Source organism: Perna viridis, chromosome 10, assembly GCF_037379345.1.
Source record: "Perna viridis isolate PV_CMFRI_1.1 ecotype Kerala chromosome 10, ASM3737934v1, whole genome shotgun sequence".
NCBI classification, from domain to species: domain Eukaryota; kingdom Metazoa; phylum Mollusca; class Bivalvia; order Mytilida; family Mytilidae; genus Perna; species Perna viridis.
This window is the reverse complement of record NC_142454.1, coordinates 1996147-2015326: the sequence shown is the minus strand read 5'-3', so window position 1 is coordinate 2015326 and position 19180 is coordinate 1996147. Positions and strand designations below refer to the sequence as shown.

At 31.9% G+C, this 19180-nt stretch overlaps 1 protein-coding gene across 1 annotated transcript; it reads left to right on the top strand.

The window, feature by feature from the left end:
• Nucleotides 1–6452: 6452 nt before the first annotated feature.
• Nucleotides 6453–18338, top strand: LOC148604127 (uncharacterized). The gene is made up of 10 exons (XM_088550061.1): nucleotides 6453–6485; nucleotides 11883–12006; nucleotides 12504–12676; nucleotides 13319–13463; nucleotides 14071–14154; nucleotides 14493–14655; nucleotides 15592–15689; nucleotides 16179–16223; nucleotides 16534–16596; nucleotides 17534–18338. Exons 1-10 carry the CDS (start codon nucleotides 6453–6455, stop codon nucleotides 17704–17706), a joined length of 1101 nt encoding a protein of 366 aa, XP_088406187.1. The 3' UTR covers nucleotides 17707–18338.
• Nucleotides 18339–19180: the final 842 nt, after the last annotated feature.

The following is a 19180-nucleotide window of genomic DNA, read 5'->3' as shown; positions in this document are numbered from 1 at the left end:
TTTTTTTTTGTTTTTTTAAATCAAATTGGCTGAATCGATTACTTAATTTATGGTACAAACGAGTTCAAATTTGTAAAAAAGTAGCGAAAACATAATACTGGTGCAAATAATTAGTGGCGCAAAAGAACGCAAAATAAACGCAATTGGTATTTCCCGGTCCAGACTGGACTGGTCCGTCACCCTGAAAAACGTGTTAACTGTGCTTGCAAAAAAAACCAAAAAACAAAAAAACAAAACAAAACAAAACAAAACAAAAAAAAAACAGGGGAAAAAAGTGAGATAACAAAATAAAATTCAATTACTTATAAAACCTTAAGATAAGGGAAACAAGACAACACAAAAGTACAAAAAAAGAGAAAGAAAAATTAGGAGAGGAACCAGGTGCTCCAGAAAAGTAAACATTTCCTGCTTTACAAGCAGTCACATTGCAAGTGACTAAAATCTGGTTGGGGTTGTCTAGTCGGGAAGATGTTAATTCCGAATTTAAACCATTTCATTTCATTTGTGAGTTATATTGCACCATACAGATGGGATTTAGGTTAATACCATGCCCGCTTACTTTTTCTGGCAGTTTTAAAGTGCCTGATATTTTAGAAACCCTGTTTTTTCCACAATTAATTCTGGGAAAGCACCCAAAATATATTATGAAAACTGATATTTATTTTTATTATGTTACCATGGCTACAGATTTTCATGACAAAATAGAAAATAATATATATATTATTTTCTCTTGGATCTTCATAATGAAGATTTTGAAAAACATACTTTTTACAGGAAAAAATTGTTGGATTTGCTTGTTTAAGTGTCTCAATATAGCTTTATTTCCACAAATTGTCATTAATTAACTGCAGTAACCTATCTATTTAGTGGAACCTTACAAACACCACAAATCACATACAGCTTTTTGGAAATTGGTTCTCTACAAATTCTTGACTCTCAACTTTATCCTACATTGTTACATGATAAATTAAATTCTCGTTTGAAAGGACTTATTCGCAAATATTTTGCTGATTCGAAAAATTATGTATTTCTTGGTTACAAATCAACATGTTTTTCTAAAACGTCACAGAAGGGTAAAGTGTGCTACACAGAAAAGCAGTTTTCGACATGCTTAATTTCCTCATTGATAACATATTTGTCACATTTGGAGGAGCTGTTTTTCAACGAGTTGGCATTCCTATGGGCATTAACTGTTTTTATATTCATACGAGACTGAATTTCTTCAGAATCTCGCGAAGAATAAAAATATAAAAGATGCTAAATCCTTTAAATTTATATACAGATATTTTGATGATGTATTTTCATTAACAACACTTATTTTGGTAAATGGTTACTTTTAAAAAAATAGTAATCAAGGGAACCAAGATTCTAGCGGATATCAAAAGAATGTTATCTGGGGACATAGACCAGACATGGAAAACAGACAAACACAACAAAGAACATACAATAACCAAAATAATACATACAAAGTAACAAAAGTAAATCAGCGACTCAGACTCCAATAAATACTGGGAGCATAGACCAGGTGCACTGGTAGGGTTAGCGTTCTCTGCTATTCTTGAAACACCCGCCGAGTTGCTCATAACTGATTCGGTTCATTAAAATGTTATTTGTTACATATTACATTCATACACTTACAACGAATTAAACTATAAGGAGATGAACTGAAGAGTTACGTAAACATTATATGGCATTGACAAAAAACACTTGTGCTTCCAGGTGTACACCACGATCTCAATATAGAGGAGACAACCCATACCAGTTTAATGATAAATATATCTTTACAATATGAACCAGAAGGTGTATCAATTGTCTTTTGAATTTGAATTTCAATGGGCAAATGTAAGCAATCCATGAAATTAAGAATATATTTAGAGATTCTAAATCATTTATATAAACGAAACGGGAAATGATGGACTGGGGAGGTTAGTCGCTTCTTCTGAAGCAGCCTTGGTAAAAACCTAGATGCATATGAATATAGAAATAGTAGTGCATAATTACTTTCCTTAGATATTTCCATTACTTAATAAATTTATACATATAAACACGACAAATATATTGTTGACAACAAATCCAATATTTAAGCAATATCAATCTCAAAGTACCACTTGGTAGACAAGTGTGTTTAAACTATTCTAAATGGCGAGGCTACTAGAAGAGAGACATTCCATTTGCTCTTTCAAATTTTTCAGAATCCACAACTGAAAATCTACCTGTAGAAAATGTTTTATCAGAATAGTTTTTGAGTATATCACTGAAGTTTAGTGAAAAAGTCAAGAGTTTTGAAGGGTTTATTTGTGTGTTTGGCAGGCATGGCTATATTCCTCCGTTTTAAAGGACAAGAAGTTTTGGTATTAAATCAATAGAAGAAACAGACATATTTTTTACTACCAAATGTAATACCAAAGAACGTAATAATAGACACGTCATTGTTAGTTATGTTAAGTAAAGCATTGAGTGAGTATGTAAGATTGCCTGGTGAAGACCGACTTGCTCTGGTATCTATGCCGCCGTGGCTTGGCTTTTTCAATACACATTTTATTTTGAGTTTCCATTTTGGTACAAAGGTACAATTCGAGGTAAACGAATATTCTTATGCCGGTCTGGCTTTTATAATAATGTTATGTTAATAATTTCGATTGAACTCATTTCTTTCATACTTTGGAAATGTAGCGCTATCACCGAGTTATACATTTAGTTTCTTTTAAAATTTTCAAGCAATATTTTTGGCCCTGCATTGGTTTTTATCGCACGATTTATTGCTTTGTGATATCAAGTTTAAGATTTAAATTTTAAAGTTCAATTTAAAAAAAAAATATTTGATAAATTGCGCATGTTAAATGGTGATTCTTCGTTGCCTTAATCTAAATTGTCAAAGAGTAATCAAGGGAACCAAGGTTATTGTGGTAATCAAAAGAATGTAATCCAGGGACAAAGACCAGACATGGAAATCAGACAAAGTAACTAAAATCATACATAAAAAGTAACGAAAGCAAATGAGCAACTCGGACTCCACTAAAAACTGGGAGCATGGACCAGATGCACCGGTAGGGTAAGTAGAAACAACCGCCAAGTTGCTATAAAGTCAAGTCCGTGGTAGACAAACGAGGAAAGGGAAATTATGACTCGTTGAATAAATCAGTATTCATGGTGCAGATTGATACACCATAACGATCCACGGATTCATGATGACGACCATAAAACTTCTGTAGTGATGACTTCAATCTTGTAGCAACATAACCCTGGTCCAGAAGCCTATTTGTTAGAGTTCTAGCGCAATACAAATAGTCTGCGTAGTTTCGGCAAGCTCTGCCATAACGTATGAGTTGTGATATGAACACATGCTCTACGCATGCTCAACAAATACCCCAACGTTAGCACAAAAGGGTCTATTCCTTTTTCTACCATTAACACACAAACATGATGATTTGTGTGTTTGACACCAAAGCGTTTCACCCTACTGCGACACGTTTCATACTTTGAACCAACAAGTTGACTATCTGCTGCAAGGTTGGAGAAGATGCAGGGACTATCAGTTTTAAAGTTGTTATCACCTGGTCGGGGATGAAATCCATGTCCACCACCCCACGCTACGAAGAGATCACCGAACGGTTGTACATTTTTATTTTAATTCAACCGTTCTGTTTAACTGTGAAATTACAGTTGTATGTGTTGTTGATTGTTTGTCGATTTCATAATGTTATATCTTTCTTCCTCGAGTACTATTCATGGGTTTTTCAATAAAACGTGATTACCCACGTGCTTTGTTTATTTAACCAAAAGGATTCATGCACGCATATTGGTCATTCAAAAGTTTTGTTATTGTAGCCTGTGGACAATTCATGTTAAATATCTTAGATGTATCACATTTCTAAACACGATAATAATATTTTTCATGTATTTCTTTATGTTTTAATTGTTCTCTGGTCAACTGACTTCTGGAACGCCAATTAAATACATATTCATGTACCCGTTTATTCCCCAGGCATCTCAACAGTAACCTACGTCATTCTAACAGTTCAAAATAGGAAGTGACAAAGAACGGAAGCATCGCGTGCTCAACTAATAACTAGCGACCGTGTTATACCAAGTATCGCATGCAAGGCTAACGATAGACGTTCTTTCAAACCGGAATAAGTATTAGACAGCCAGGCAGAAAAGGGTCAGAGAAGTGAATTCAAAGCGAAACTAGCCTTTAAATCTGTTTAAAATTTAATTATGAAATTCAAAAACAAAGAAAAAAATATTTACAGTTTCTGTAGATATTAGTACCAATGTTATAACGTCTATAGTCTTTTGCATAACATCTCACAAGACACGCAATGCAATGTATGTGCAAGCATTTTATTTTAAAAAAGCTAACGTTTTACGTTTTTTAGGCTGGTGTAAAAGATGTGGGCTATAAAGGTTCAAAATGGCCCCAAAATAAAACTACTTTCTACTGTCCTGAATATGTGTGTATTTGATCTTTCGATAGACGTTCTTTGTTGTTTTAAAATAAAAAAATAAAATTGTGAAAAAGCATTTTGGATATGAGTATTTTGATTCAATTTATCTGAAGATAGATAAAAAAGGATTTTTAATCTTTTATTGTTAAAATTTAATGCCTTCACGCCCTTATTCCAAAAAGTCCTTATGTACTTATTTAACACAACATATGCAAATAATTCGCAGATGGAAGAATGTGGAGGTTACATTTTCCCCCCAAAACCAATGAACCTTCCGACAAAATACCCTTTATTATGACACCATAAGTTCGTCACTGCATCACATTTATGAAAAAAAGATTTTTACAAATTGTTGTTACAATACAAATTGTTCATAATAATGCCAAATTCTAGGGAAAAAATCAAATATTTTACGGGAATTCGGGGCCGATTGTGGCTGTTATATTCCTACCTCTTAGGAGATTTTAAAGCACGAAAGTACACAAAAAATTCTTTACCTTAAAATTTTTTCTTAAAACAATATCATTAGGATATTTATTGACTAAAAGCCATAATAAAATATTTGAGTAATAAGCGACCACATAGAGTTATTTCACGATAACACACTTATTTAAAGGTAAACAGAAAAATAAAATACTGCAAGTTACCGATGCCAGAGGAGATGAAAAACTACTAGACACATCCCAACACAAATGTCTCAGATACATATACAAGATATACTGGCCTCAAAAGATAAGTAATGCAAATTTGAGAGAACAAGCAAAAGTGGAAACGATCAGCCACCAAAATAAAGACCAGAAGATGGAAATGGTTAGGCCATATATTACGAAGGACCACAACTCGCACCCAAGAACTGCGCTGGCATGGACAACGGAAGGACGACGAAAAAGAGGAAGGCCAAAAGAAACCTGGCGGACAAACATAGAGAAAGAAAGACTCAACATGGGGTTAGGAACGTAGACAGAGGCAGCAAGATCAGCTCAGAATCGTGAAGGATGGAGAACACTCGTTTACAGCCTTAATCTCCCTCAGGAGAAAAGGAATTGAGTCAAGCAAGTCAAAGTATTGATGCCACAGAGGAACATTTGGCTTGACCGTTAACATTGTTATAAATCATGGCTCGTTACAGTACATAACAAGTCACAAAGAAGCATACTATATGACGTAATAATGTTATAACTGTTTCATTTTAAAATGTAACTGTTTGTAAGAATGCAAAATGGGTAAAAAACAGAAATATGCACGTCAAAACCCCACTGATCTGGCAATGTAATATCACTCAATGATACTTTCTCTATTCGAAAAGACAATTATTTGACCTCTGCATCACTGGCTTTGCTCAGAAATTTTTCAATAGAATGTTAGAAATATGAGGTTTTTGACAGAGTTATTGGCCCTTGAAGTGTTCATTTTCAATGCAGTTCAATGAAATTATAACTCAAGTAGCCAAAATGATATGGAAAATATTGTTTTTTTCCTTGATTCTGATGGCGCAAATAGTCAAATAACACTATCAAAATGATGGGGTTTTCATGTTTCACTCATTGCCTGATTCTTACAAAGACTACTACTTAAGTATATATTTTCTTAGTGTACAAACTTCCCAAATTATGTTGAGATAATCTGCTAAATCCCCAATTAAAAAAGACATCTGAAACAATGTAACAAAAACCTTGTTTTTTGGCGATAAAAGTTTCCAACCACACCACGACAGCTCATTATGTGAATTTAATAAATATAGCATATCCTACTAAAATACAAGTAAATACAGCGTAAGAAAAGATACAAAAATTAACGTCTAATACTCGTGAAAAGTTAATTCCTTTGACGTTATTATTTTTGTTTATATCATCGACTGTTTCCTCATGTTTATTGTCCAGTCGCCTTTCTACGGTCTCGGCTAGATACTTTAAACAAACATTTGAATTGTTAATGTCATTGGTATGCATGTGATAATTATGGGAACTTGCAATTGCCATAACCACTATAACACCACTGACCAACATGATCATAACTAGCACAATTATTATAGTACAGGTAAGAAAATTGGACATTTAAGTACTACTCTGTCAACGAATCAGGCAAAAGTGTATAGGTTGCAGCACACAAAGAAAAAAAATGCAGTGATTTAATTTTCATTTTTTAAGAATTTATTCGGCCTAACCTCCAGAAACAACATCAGAACTGTTTGTAATGTTCACCTTTAAAAATATTGATAGGTCAAATTTATTAGAATGGACTATGGAAAAATGATTAGAATCTCTATATAAGTGGCCACACTGTACGTCACAGATGCTTCGTGATAAATTAAAATAGCCTTTCGGTAGTTGTCTAGATGTATTTCATATATTTGATAAAAAAAGGAACAAATTAGGAAAATGATGTGCCATCAAATGCCTGATTCTTACACAGAGTGGTAATCAGATATTTATTCTGATTTGAATATCTCAATATCAAGTTGAAAAAAGGTAACGATGATTTTTTTAAAGAAAAAAGTTGCCAAATATGTAACCTCAGTTTCCGCTATATAGATGACGTATTATCTTAATCCTAATTTCGGGGATTTGATGCATCGCATCTACCCCAAAGAACTTGAGATAAAGGATACTACAGACACTGTGAAGTCAGGCTCATATCTTGACCTACACTTAGAAATCGATGGTAAAGGAAAACTATTGACCAAACTTTACGACAAACGTAATGACTTTTCATTCAAAATTGTCAACTTTCCTTTCATCTGTGGCAACATCCCTTCAGCACCTGCGTATGGAGTGTTCATATCACAATTCATACGTTATGCCAGAGCTTGTCAAAACTATGCAGACTTTTTGTATTGCGCTAGAACTCTAATGAATAGGCTTCTGGAACAGGGTTATGTTGCTACAAGATTGAAGTCATCACTACAGAAGTTTTATGGTCGTCATCATGAACTCGTGGATCGTTATGGTGTATCCATCAGCACCTTGAAAACTGATTTATTCAACGGGTCATAGTTTTCCTTCCCTCGTTCGTCTACCCCGGACTTTTTATGAGCAACTTTGCGGGTGTTTCTAGAAAAGCAGAGGACACTTACCCTACCGGTGCACCTGGTCCATGCTCCCAGTCTTTAGTGGAGTCCGAGTTGCTCATTTGCTTTTGTTACTTTGTATGTATGATTTTAGTTACTTCATGTTCTTTGTTGTGTATGTCTGTTTTCCATGTCTGGTCTTTATCCTGGATTACATTCTTTTTATTACCCTAGAACCTTGATTACTCTTTCTCTCTGAAAATCGATCAACTATGATACGAAATGAATGATTATTTTCGTTTCACTTTTGGTTGAAATTATCAGTGCACTTGGTGTATAAATATTAATTATACATTGCAAATAAATGAAAATTAAAACCATGCAAATAAATTCTTAATATTATATTAAAATACCTTGAACTTAAAAATATATTTCATATCAACATAGACAATAATAAAGTATAAATTCGTAATATTCGAAATGCTTAGAATTTGAAGAAATGCCTTTTACAAGAAACTATATCCAGGGAACTAAGATTCGAGCGAAGAATATTATCCAAGGGCAAAGACAGTGAAAACAGACAAACAACAAAGAATATGAAATAACCGAAATAACACGCATATGAAGAAACAAAAGTAAATGAGCAACTCGTACTCTTTCGATAAAAACCCACAGCATGGACCAGGTGTACCGGTTGGGTAAGCATCTTCTGCTTTTCTTTAAACACCCACCGAGCTGCTCATAAAATATCAAGTCAGAGGCAGACAAAAGAGAAAAGGAGGACTATGAAACGTCGAACAAATCGGTTCTCATGGTGCAGACGGATACATCGTAACGATCCCTGAGTTCATGATGTCGACCATAAAACTTCTGTAGTGATGACTTCAATATTATAGCAACATAATCCTATTCCAGGAGCTACATTGTAAGTCTAGCGCGGTACAGATAGTCTGCATAGTTACAGTAAGCTCTGGAATAACGTATGAGTTGTGATATAAAAACTCCATACACTAGTGATGGAGGGATGTTGCCACATATGAAAAGGAAAGTTGACAATATGGTATGAAAAGTCATCACGTTTGTCGAAAAGTCATCGTGTGTGACGTACAGTTTGGTCAATAGTTTTCCTTTACCATCGATCTCTAAATGTAGGTCAAGAGGCTGACTTCACTGTGTCTGTAGTATCATTTATCTCAAATTCGTTGGAGTAGATGCGATATATAAAATGTCATATATATATATATATATATATATATATATATATATATATATATATATATATATATATATATATATATATATATATATATATATATATATATATATATATATCAGAAACTGAGATCAAAGAATCAGGCTACGCGATATTGCTTCCTTTGGATTAGATCTATAGTCATCTGAGTTTTTCTTCAAATAAATAGCTAAAATGAGCTTCCATATCACTGTGTGATTGATTTAAACAAAGAAATGTCACAAAAGTCATTAGCCAATTCATGTTAATGATCAGTAAGAGACTATACATTTTCTTAAATTTCACAACTGCTGTCAAGTAGTTTTGAGAAAATATATACTTCTGTTTGATTTCATTAGAAAACAGTTAGAATGCTATATGTACTTCCATATCACAAAAAATGTAAACAGGAAAACAGGAAACAAAGAACTACAACATACACAACAAACTGAATAAAATAGTTTACTAAATGCTACAATGTATTATTTCAAGAGCTATTAATCCCTTTGAAAATGTGCCAAGTTTCATACCATAACAGAAATTTGATTTACAGTAAAACCTTTATGGCCTTTTTCCTTTATTAATTAGGGGCTTCAAAATGTAAGAAATAAAAATTTTCAACTGAACTTTATCAAACTTCAGAGTTTTTGTCAAACATACATGTATGTTCCTACTGTTCATGTAACAGCCACTGTAGCTGCATATAGCTGACTTTGCAATGCCTTATATTTTTGATGATTTTTCAATTAAAATAGAGTATTTTTCACATTTCTAACCCATATAATAGATTTTAAACACTTGTCTGATATTACCCATATTTCATAGATATTTTGTTACAAAGTAATTACTATAACATCACTCTGATTAAAATCAACAACTAGATTTTGAGGAGTATTTTCTTTTTCTCATCATTAGAAAATATTTGTGATGCAGCTTTTTTTAAAATGCTCATGGATTTCTTTATATATTATGTGGAATATATCACAAATAGCTTTGTCCTTAATTGAAACAATTCTTGGGAGTTTTACGATATATTTCTGCTTCATTTGAGAGATATACTTAGCTGGGGGACTATCATTTAATATCAAGTGGAAGGCTTTGAAGATTTCTTTGTATCAAATCAAATATTATAAAGTGAACACTAAACCCAATGTGAACACATTTACACTCTTTTGAAAAAAAAAAACTGTCTGGTCCCATTGTGGCCCCCTTAACTGATTTCTTTGAAAATCAATCCACTTCAAGTTTTCAGCTCACTATGTCAAATGCCAATTACTTCTTACTAGAAGTATTGCCCTTGACAGTTGAAAGTTGAAAATTAACCAGATGAGCAATTCATGCTCACCTGAGCCTCTAGCTATTGATTCTAACCATTGATCATAGTTTTAACTAAATACATCAAAAATAATTTTTATATCAGGTGAAAAGCTTAGATAATTATTTTTTTTACACTTTATTCATTGAACAAAAAACATTTTACTTTGGGTTATTGCTCCTTTTCTTAATTATATTATTATTCATATCAATCCATTATATTTATATTTACCAATGTAAGCTATAACAGAAACTTTTCAATCACTTGAAGTCTAAACTCAAGTATTTACATGATTTAGAAGAATTTATTACACTGAAGAATAATCACATGTAATTTTGTGAAATAAGTTGGGCCTCTTTAAGGTACATGTTCTGTCTCCCAAAATAAAATGGTTCCCCTTTATCAATTTTTCTATCTTAAGATTCTATTGCTGTTAAACCAACCATTCACCAAAGATAAAAGGAAATTTGTCAAACAATGGGATGCCATTCACGCCACAAGCATTTTTTTTTCTATATTTCCCCTCCCCAAAGAGTCGTCCCCCTTGACTTTTTTTTTTTTATTAAAATTGATCATTCACTAAATATTGAATGAAATCTGAGTAAAAAAAAACAGTCTCTATCCAGGCCACAACATCAATTATAAATCCATGTTTTTTTTACTGAAGCCCGTCCTGAAGAATTGTTTTTCTTAACCAATTTCTGTGATAATTAGTCCCTTCCAAGGTTTTTTTGCTGCTAACCATTTACCAAAACTTTGAAAAAAATAAATTGAACAATTGAAGCTTTATCCAGGCAATAACAATTTTTGTCCCCTTATGATTTTTGTTACATACCATCACATTACCTCATAGTCTATGATATCTTTATCTTTGTAACCTGAGAAATATTACTATTTCCTATTTTGCCATTTTAAGGTACTCTCAATTAATTCTCAACTGACTTCAAAAAAGATAAAGACAAAATATCAGAACTAGCTAACAAGACTAAACTGTCAGTAGAAAAAATTGAGGTAAAGTAGGCTTGGGCTGACAGGTTCTAAATACATAAGTATAGGAGCTTTGGTTATGCCAAGAATTATATCATTTTGCACTGTATTAATTCTAGAATAAAAATAAATAAATGTTATTATAACCACTCTAGGGGATAAATATCATAAATTTTTAAAAGGTGTAGATTATTGGCCAAATATGTCAACTTGTCAATGTTGTAATAACACAAGTTCAACACATCCATGCAAGTACACCCTCAAGGAAGAAGCATTGTAATATGTACATGACTTGTCTATTAGCAATCCATAGTGGAATTTGTTCCCCATTTAGAAGTTTAGTAAAACACCTTAATGGATATTTATCAAGATGTGCATAATTCAATTATTGATATCAATAAATGGAGAAATTTTCTAGACAATGCAAACGTACATTCAAGACAAATCGTATGTATGTTCAAATTTCTCTTTGGCCAATACCAGTTGGGTCCATACTTGCCCCTTGGGCAATGCCACACTTGTTGCAATAACATAAAATTTGTTCAAAACACAGTAAAAAATATAAATTTTAGAAAATCTTTACTTTTGAATTGTGGCTTTATTTCATTGTAATGACTTCACAAAAATTGCTGAAAATTTTAACTTTTTAAAAATTTTAGCTCACCTTGCTGAAACGTGTTCTGAATGCAAGTCCTCAGATTTACAATTTAGCATTTAATGGTTAATTGACAGTCACGTTTTAGGCCAATAAGAACATTTCACGCCCGCCCCTTCCCTTCTCCATTGAAATATATAAAACTAACATTTACTGTTGAAGAGAACATATTTTTTTCTTTTACATTAGGCAATTCAAAAATTAAAACTGTAATCATTTTATTTACTCCTTAAATTTAGGTGTGGATTGGACATAGAAAGGCAAAGGATAGGAGGGGTGGACAGGCACCTGCCTACAGCAAAAAGAAGACAGCTGTAAGGGGACCATCTTCTTACACTCTGTTTTCCAAGCAGTTCAATAGAGGTACTAATTGTAAATTAAGTATGTTTTTAATTACTATCATCAAATGACAAATTTAAAGAATAAAATTCATACATACAGAAGAAGAAATGACAAAAAAGCATTCTGTTTAAGTAGAAAGTCACCATTAAGTTTATTTTTATAACCCAACTTGTTAACTAGTGGTGGCAAAAAATTTACTATCAGTATAAGGAAAATATGCGGAAAAATATCTACTTATATAAGCAATCAAAAACAAATACTTGTCAAAATGGTAGAATACCTATCTTAAATGGGCTATAAATAAATATGGTGACTCAAAACTTCATCAGCATTATGCCCCATACATCTTTAAGTAGAAGTATTTGTATCTGTAACTTGACTTTGCTTATTTGCTTATGCCTTTGGTACAGATGAGGTACATAGGCCACCAACAATTCTTGTAACTTCACTTTAATTGATATAATTTGTCTTCAGATGGTTAATATTGTATCTTACATTAGTAATCTTTCTTTGAATAGAAGCCTCCTCAAAAGAGGAGCATTTCAAGGCCGTATCCAAGAAGTGGGGAGAGCTCACTGAAGACGAAAAGTGCAAATATCAACAGCAGGCCAGAAATATTAGGTCCAGTGACCTAAAAGGACTATCAGAGGATGAGGCCATTGCCCATCATTTCAAACAAATTGAAAATTCAGTACGTGACACACTTGTTAAATTTTTTTTCATATCATACATGAATGCTCTATTTGTATTGAAATATCAGAAAATTTTTTGTTAACTTAAAGCAGACAGCAATACTTTTTTTACGAAACTGGACAGTTCAGGCATCAGTGTAAACTGGAAGAATTACAGAATACATGTTTATATCTTAACTGAACCACCTTGTGTATGTGAGCTATATTTTATAGGAAATTTTTACTTCCATTTTAAAAAGAATTGATTGATTATGTTTTAATGTTCAGGTATTTCATGCATTTCAGAACTAGATACAGTGACTAATCAAAGATACCCTATTTTGTACTAGTCCAACATGCTGAGTCGGATCTTAAAATTCTTTATTTCGCTAGCTCACAGAAGCAACACCCACAAATTGGCATGCCACTCTACTCGGACACATTATTTTGACTCGAAGGAAACCACTAGCCACTAAATACCCATAATACTGCATTTTCAGCAGAGAAGCAGTGCTTTTAAAAAAGATATCCAAAGTACATTAACTTATTACAATATATACATGTATGTGACCTGTTTTTAAGGAGAAAAGTTATCAATATTATAGATACTTACAAGCAATAAAAAAATAACACCTGTTTTACCTTTTTATAATTTTCTTCAGATTAATATCTTAAGCTCTCTTGGATCTGAGTCCATGATGGTAGCTTCAACAGAACATGAAGCTCCTCACTTATTTGGCACCAACAGGGGACTTAACTATATTGGTCAACCCCAAGTACTGGAGAATTTCAGGAAGTCAGTGTTTGGTATTATATTAGTTTACTTTGACCAATAGTCTTTCACCTATTTGAAAAAAAAAATTCTTATTACTACTCATAAAAATAAAAGATAAAACTTCATGTTAGTTGTTTAATTTGATACATGTATGGAATATGTCAGCAGCTGTTTCAACATTCAAGTTCTTAAAGATCAAGTTAACTAATAAGGTAATAAATGTTGAGTGCAAATCTAGGTATCTTTTTATGATGGCCTTACAGCACAGAATCTTTAAAACCTAAGAAAAAAATCATTAATTCATATTAACTTTCTTCGCATCTTAATGTCCATGGTTACATTATTTAACTGTATTAAAATTTCATGAAGCTTGAGTGTTGTGTCTATATATGCACTATCTTTTCATGAATGATTCAACTTCTGTGGACGTATTTAGCAGTGCTCTGGAAAGCAATTTATTTTCCAGTTTTTAGTGGAGTCCGAGTTGCTCATTTGCCTTTGTTACTTTGTGTGTATGAATTTAGTTACTTCATGTTCTTTGTTTTGTATGCCTGTTTTCCATGTCTGGTCTTTGCAACTTTTGTTCCCTTGATTACTCTTTCTAAAAGTAGGTGGTTTTTACTGAATTTTGATTTGTAGGTAATACTATTTACATGCAACCAAGCAAACAAAGCAAATGTGGCTTGTGCACTGAAGTAAGACAGATTTTAAATTCTTGCTGGGGTAAGCTACCTTCCAAGATTAACAAATAGCAATGATATATATTAAATTAATTAATCATTTATGGCCCTGTGAATAGGTCAACAAATTATGCATGTGTGGTTTGGTCAATGCTCCTTTTCCATCATATGTGAGTCTTTTTGCCAGATCAAAGGCAATGAAAAGCAAATTTTGGGTTTGTTTGGCAGATAATTTGTAATGACTGATAAATATTCAGGAATATAGTCTTTTTTGTTGTTCATTCAAGTTATTTTTTTTGTGTATCCTTCATATACATATGGAGGTAGATTATCATAAACAGCCTTATGTATGATTTCATTACTAAATTTTTACATTTTTAGAAAAGGCCACAGGAGATTCAAAACCAATTCCATATGTATCACTGCTAAAGGTGAAGATGGCATGGAAGCTAGAAGGACTGCCTGTAACATTTAAGGATCCAAGCAACTATGGTGTTGCTGATTTGAAAAAAATTCTTGACCACAAAGCAGGCATTAAATTTGTGTGAGCATATGAGAATAATCACACTATTGAGATTACCAAATAAAAATTTTGTTGGTATTGAAAAACAAATAAATTTTTTAGAGGAAAATCTCCTGTTATTTTTGTATTTAAGTCCATATAAATATGTGAAGTCAATTTTTCATATTTACAGTATTTAAAACTTTAAGTATGTTTTGTCTAGAAAAAAAATTTTTTTATGATATATGGTCAATTATTTGATTAAAGTGAATGTATCTTTGGAAGATTGTAACCACAACAGCAAAAGATAAAATACCAAATAAAATACAATATAATGCTTCATTGGATGCAACTTGATATGACCACAAACAGTTGGGGCAAGTAGCATGCCCCACCATACATGTTTGATAAAGCTCTGAATTTGGATTACAAAAAAATATATTACTCAGAATAAGAATTTGACCTAAATCAAAGTGGCACCTTTTTAGACCCTTATTCATAAAAAAGTATCAGTTATAACCACAAAAATCAATCCCAATGTTTCTTTGGCAGTAAGGCACTTTTTGGTAGAATTTCAGAGAGATTCATTTCATTTTATAGTCAAATAAAAGAGCTTGCTTCTTACTCTTTATAAACAGTTCAATCACACTCCCCAAAATTAATGCCAGTCTTTCTTTAGTGGTATGACACCTTGTAGTATAATTTCAAAGAGATTCATTCACTTATACATGTAGTAAAATCCAGGCATGAAGGAAACCCTTGTTTCTGGCCTCTTTGTCACCAATAATAAAAGATCCATTCATTTATAATAAAGTGGCAGAGGTTTCGCCTCCATTAAGTTTGGCTTCAGTGTTCAATACATGAAAACAATAAAAGTCCTACAGATCCCATGGAAATAGCCAAACCAAAATGGTGAGGCAGTTTTATCAACTAGGTATGGTGCCTAACTTTTTTTACTTTCATACATTTTTTCTTTAGGATGAAACAAATGCTGGAGTGTGAGCCAGGCAGTGCTGAGGAGATAGTTGACTTTATAGTAGCTGATCCATTGGAACCTGTACATGATTTGAGTGATGGTATGATATTTTTTTGGTTAAAATAAGGAAGATATAAATATACATAATTTTTCAGTTGTGGTTCCTGAAATAAGGAACTTATTGTGCGCTAAAAGTAAGAAATAGTCAAATATAGTATTCATTAAACTTAGGTCAATAGTAAATTTCTGGCTTTCCATCATCAATTTATGGGACTATCTTCCATTGTATTTTCATGACAATGTGAATTGTATATTTCCTTTGGTGTAGATTCTTACAGTTAGTTTTAAACTTCAAAAGTTAATATATCAAATTGTTAATTCAAATTCTTTAATGCAGTTTTGAACTGAACTATATTTCTTTTCTGCTTGAAAAAAAACTAGATCCAAAGAGATAAATATAAGAAAAAATTAAATTAAAATTTTTTTTTTCATTTGGCAAAATATAGGGCAGAAATATTCGTAAAAACAGTATCTTAAAGTGACGGTGTGTAAACATTCAGATTCTGTGTATTGTCTGCATATTTTTTAGGTCTATTTGAGCTTAATACTTCAAAGAGAAAGATTACAGCAGCAAGTAAGATATTATTCAATCTTTATTTGGATTTTAAATAAAAATAATTTTGGAAAAAAAAGCAGTCATATAATGTATTATGCTGACATTTTATTGTAAACATTTTATGTCCAGACAATAACTGGAGTATAAGTGTATTAACTTCTTTAATTTTAGAAGTTATTGCAAATATTCAGAAAGCATATACCTGTACTCTTTTTTTATTAAGGAAATTAAGGGAAAAAAAACTGTACGACAACCTAGACCAACAGGCAACTTTATTATAGGTTACAAGTGCCATAAATAAAACTTCACTATGACCTTTTAATTACAGAAAACAGCAAAGGGGAAAGTACTGCCTTACACACAAAGAAAAGAAAGTTTGTAGGACAGAAAGGTACTTGTCTTTAATACTTCCCTAGCCCTATTCTAGACATCATTATGCTCCTATTACAAGAAAATTTGATTTAAAAAATTAAGTTTTTTATCACTGTCCTGAACAAGCCCAGTTTTTATTATTTTTTTTACCTGGTTTTGGGAACATGAGATGGTAGACAGGCACTTTGAGGAATAGCAGGTGTCCTATATATCTTTCAGTTACAAGCATGCATAGGGTCATACTAGAAATATATCTAACACATCTACCTTTCATCAAAGTGCCCATCCGTGAACTTGGTTATTGAAACCAGGTCCAAAAAATCTAAATCAAGTTTTTCAGGACAGTGTTTACAGCATATAGTTTATGTAATTGGTTAATTATTAATTTTAATACATTTTTACTTACATCACCAACATTGAAAGCAGGTAAACAAGATACTTGGTTCCATGTGTCCATCTGTCAGTCAGCCCACATGTCATGCTTTGGAAGTATCTACTTCATGCAATCTGTAAATCAATTGAACCAATAAAACTAAATATTTGCAAAGTTTTATATACATTTACATGTTTTTAAATTTTCTTTCATGTCAAACAAATAAGTTTTTGTACTCTAATTATGCAGACGGGTTTTTTTTTTCACTGTGGTCCACTGTAAAATCTTCACCTAAGTTCTAGATACATTTAACTCAAATGTAATTTGTAGCTTTTTAACTTACCTTACCTGATGGGCCATGTGAGCTATTCCTAAAAACACATTGAGGTGATAATTATGTTTTTACATCTTTTCAGATTTGTGGGAAGTGAAATTATATACACAGACACAAGCCATACTGAGTGTAACTTGTGCTCACATTACAATTAAAAAACTAACCATGTTTGACGTCTCAAGCCTATTACAAAGACCTCATATTAGAATGTGTAGTACCAGTACCTTTAAATGTCATATTTTTTTTCAGATTATACTAGGTATGAAATAGATCACCTTGTAGAAGACAGGAAAGGTGCAGCAGGCCAAGAGTTCCTTATGCATTGGAAAGGATATTCACCCAATGACAGAACCTGGGAACTTGTGTCATGTCTGCCACCAGCTGCTTTGAGTTTCTATTGGCAGAAAAAATACAGTCTATAGAAATCAAAACTTTTGTTATATATTCATAACAATAAACTCTTACTGTCTTTTACATACTTAATTTAATCATGTATTGTGTCTAGTTTTTAGAAGTTAAAATGTAATTTGGTCCAGATGGTTTTATTTATCAACCAACATTCCTCTTCATTTATGTTTACAAAGGAACAAATAAAATCCAGTAAAAAATTTCATATTTTATTACACAATACAATAATAAGCCCATTATTCTAGTTACAACTCAACTCTGTCCATCAGTCAGTCATACTTCTATTTTCAGGCCTACAATTTGTTACAAGTTCAATTTAATATCTGAAATATCCTATTTGCTGATTTTAAAGCTAAAATAATAATTTAATTCCATTATATCCAAAAGACTAGTTGTTGTGTCATAATTGGGTCACAAGGAGGCAATAAAATAATGATTATTCACTGTTTTCAAAGAATTTTTACAAACAAATAGAGGATAAGGTCATTTTCACAGCAAAATATTTTTTCAGGGATTGATAATGATACAGAGTACAACTCAATGCTTATTATAACAACAAGCACAATTTGGCTAAATTTTCTGATTTTGCTTTTTTCATTTTTCAATCTGTGAATCATACAATTTTTAAATGTTATTGAAACACGAAGTTCATGATGCTGATTTTCCCTAAGAAAACAAAGGGATTTAACTATCAATATATATTTGTTTTACCAATTTAATTACTTTTTAAAGTTTTAATTTTGAAAAAAAATATGTATGCAGTTAAGAGTAATTTTATGTCATCATGGATAAAATGGGAAATGGTGTATGTTCTTTTAGCTCCATATTTGCAATACACATGTATCCATTTAAGTGTACTTTAATACCTTTGGCTTTAGTCATTATCAATCAACATGGAATTTGATGGAACTTGACATTAAATTTGTGCATAAATTGTGTATGCACTAAAATGTACATACTTTTGTGTTTCTGTCTGTGCTGCAGTATCAAATATGATGCTTAACATTATTGATGAATGATGGTGATGCTAGTTAAGAATATGAAATTACAAAAAAAAATTGCAAAAATTGGAAACATTTAGTCATTTTTTTTGTCTCAGTTTTGTTTTTGTTTTTTGTTTGTTTTCAAAGTCTAGTGGTGTTAACTTTATTTTACACATTTACTACAGATTATTTGGATGATAAAGTCAAAATCCTAATATTGTGGCAATTCTATTTTAAATTTGGATATTAGAAACTTTAACTTTAAGGCTCTTTATTATGTCCTTATATCATGCATGAACCTGTAAGAGTGTCAATAGTTTTAATTGATTGAAACCAGTCTAAACCAAAAACTGAATAATCCAACAACCTTCTAAATCAGACACTTTTTAAAGTCCATTTATATCAGTTTAAATGTGTTTTTAACCTTTGTAAATCAGACCACTGTCTAAACTGAACCAATATTCAATAAAGGCCAAAAAGTGTTTGGTTAAGACGAGATCCACTT

Bases quoted from the DNA above. Each gene is read 5' to 3' on its own strand.
- LOC148604127 (XM_088550061.1), top strand. From the start codon at position 6,453: ATGATCATAACTAGCACAATTATTATAGTACAG. The intron at 12,677-13,318 runs GTACGTGACACA...AATTTTCTTCAG, and splicing joins TCAAACAAATTGAAAATTCA to ATTAATATCTTAAGCTCTCT. The intron at 15,690-16,178 runs GTATGATATTTT...CATATTTTTTAG, and splicing joins TGTACATGATTTGAGTGATG to GTCTATTTGAGCTTAATACT.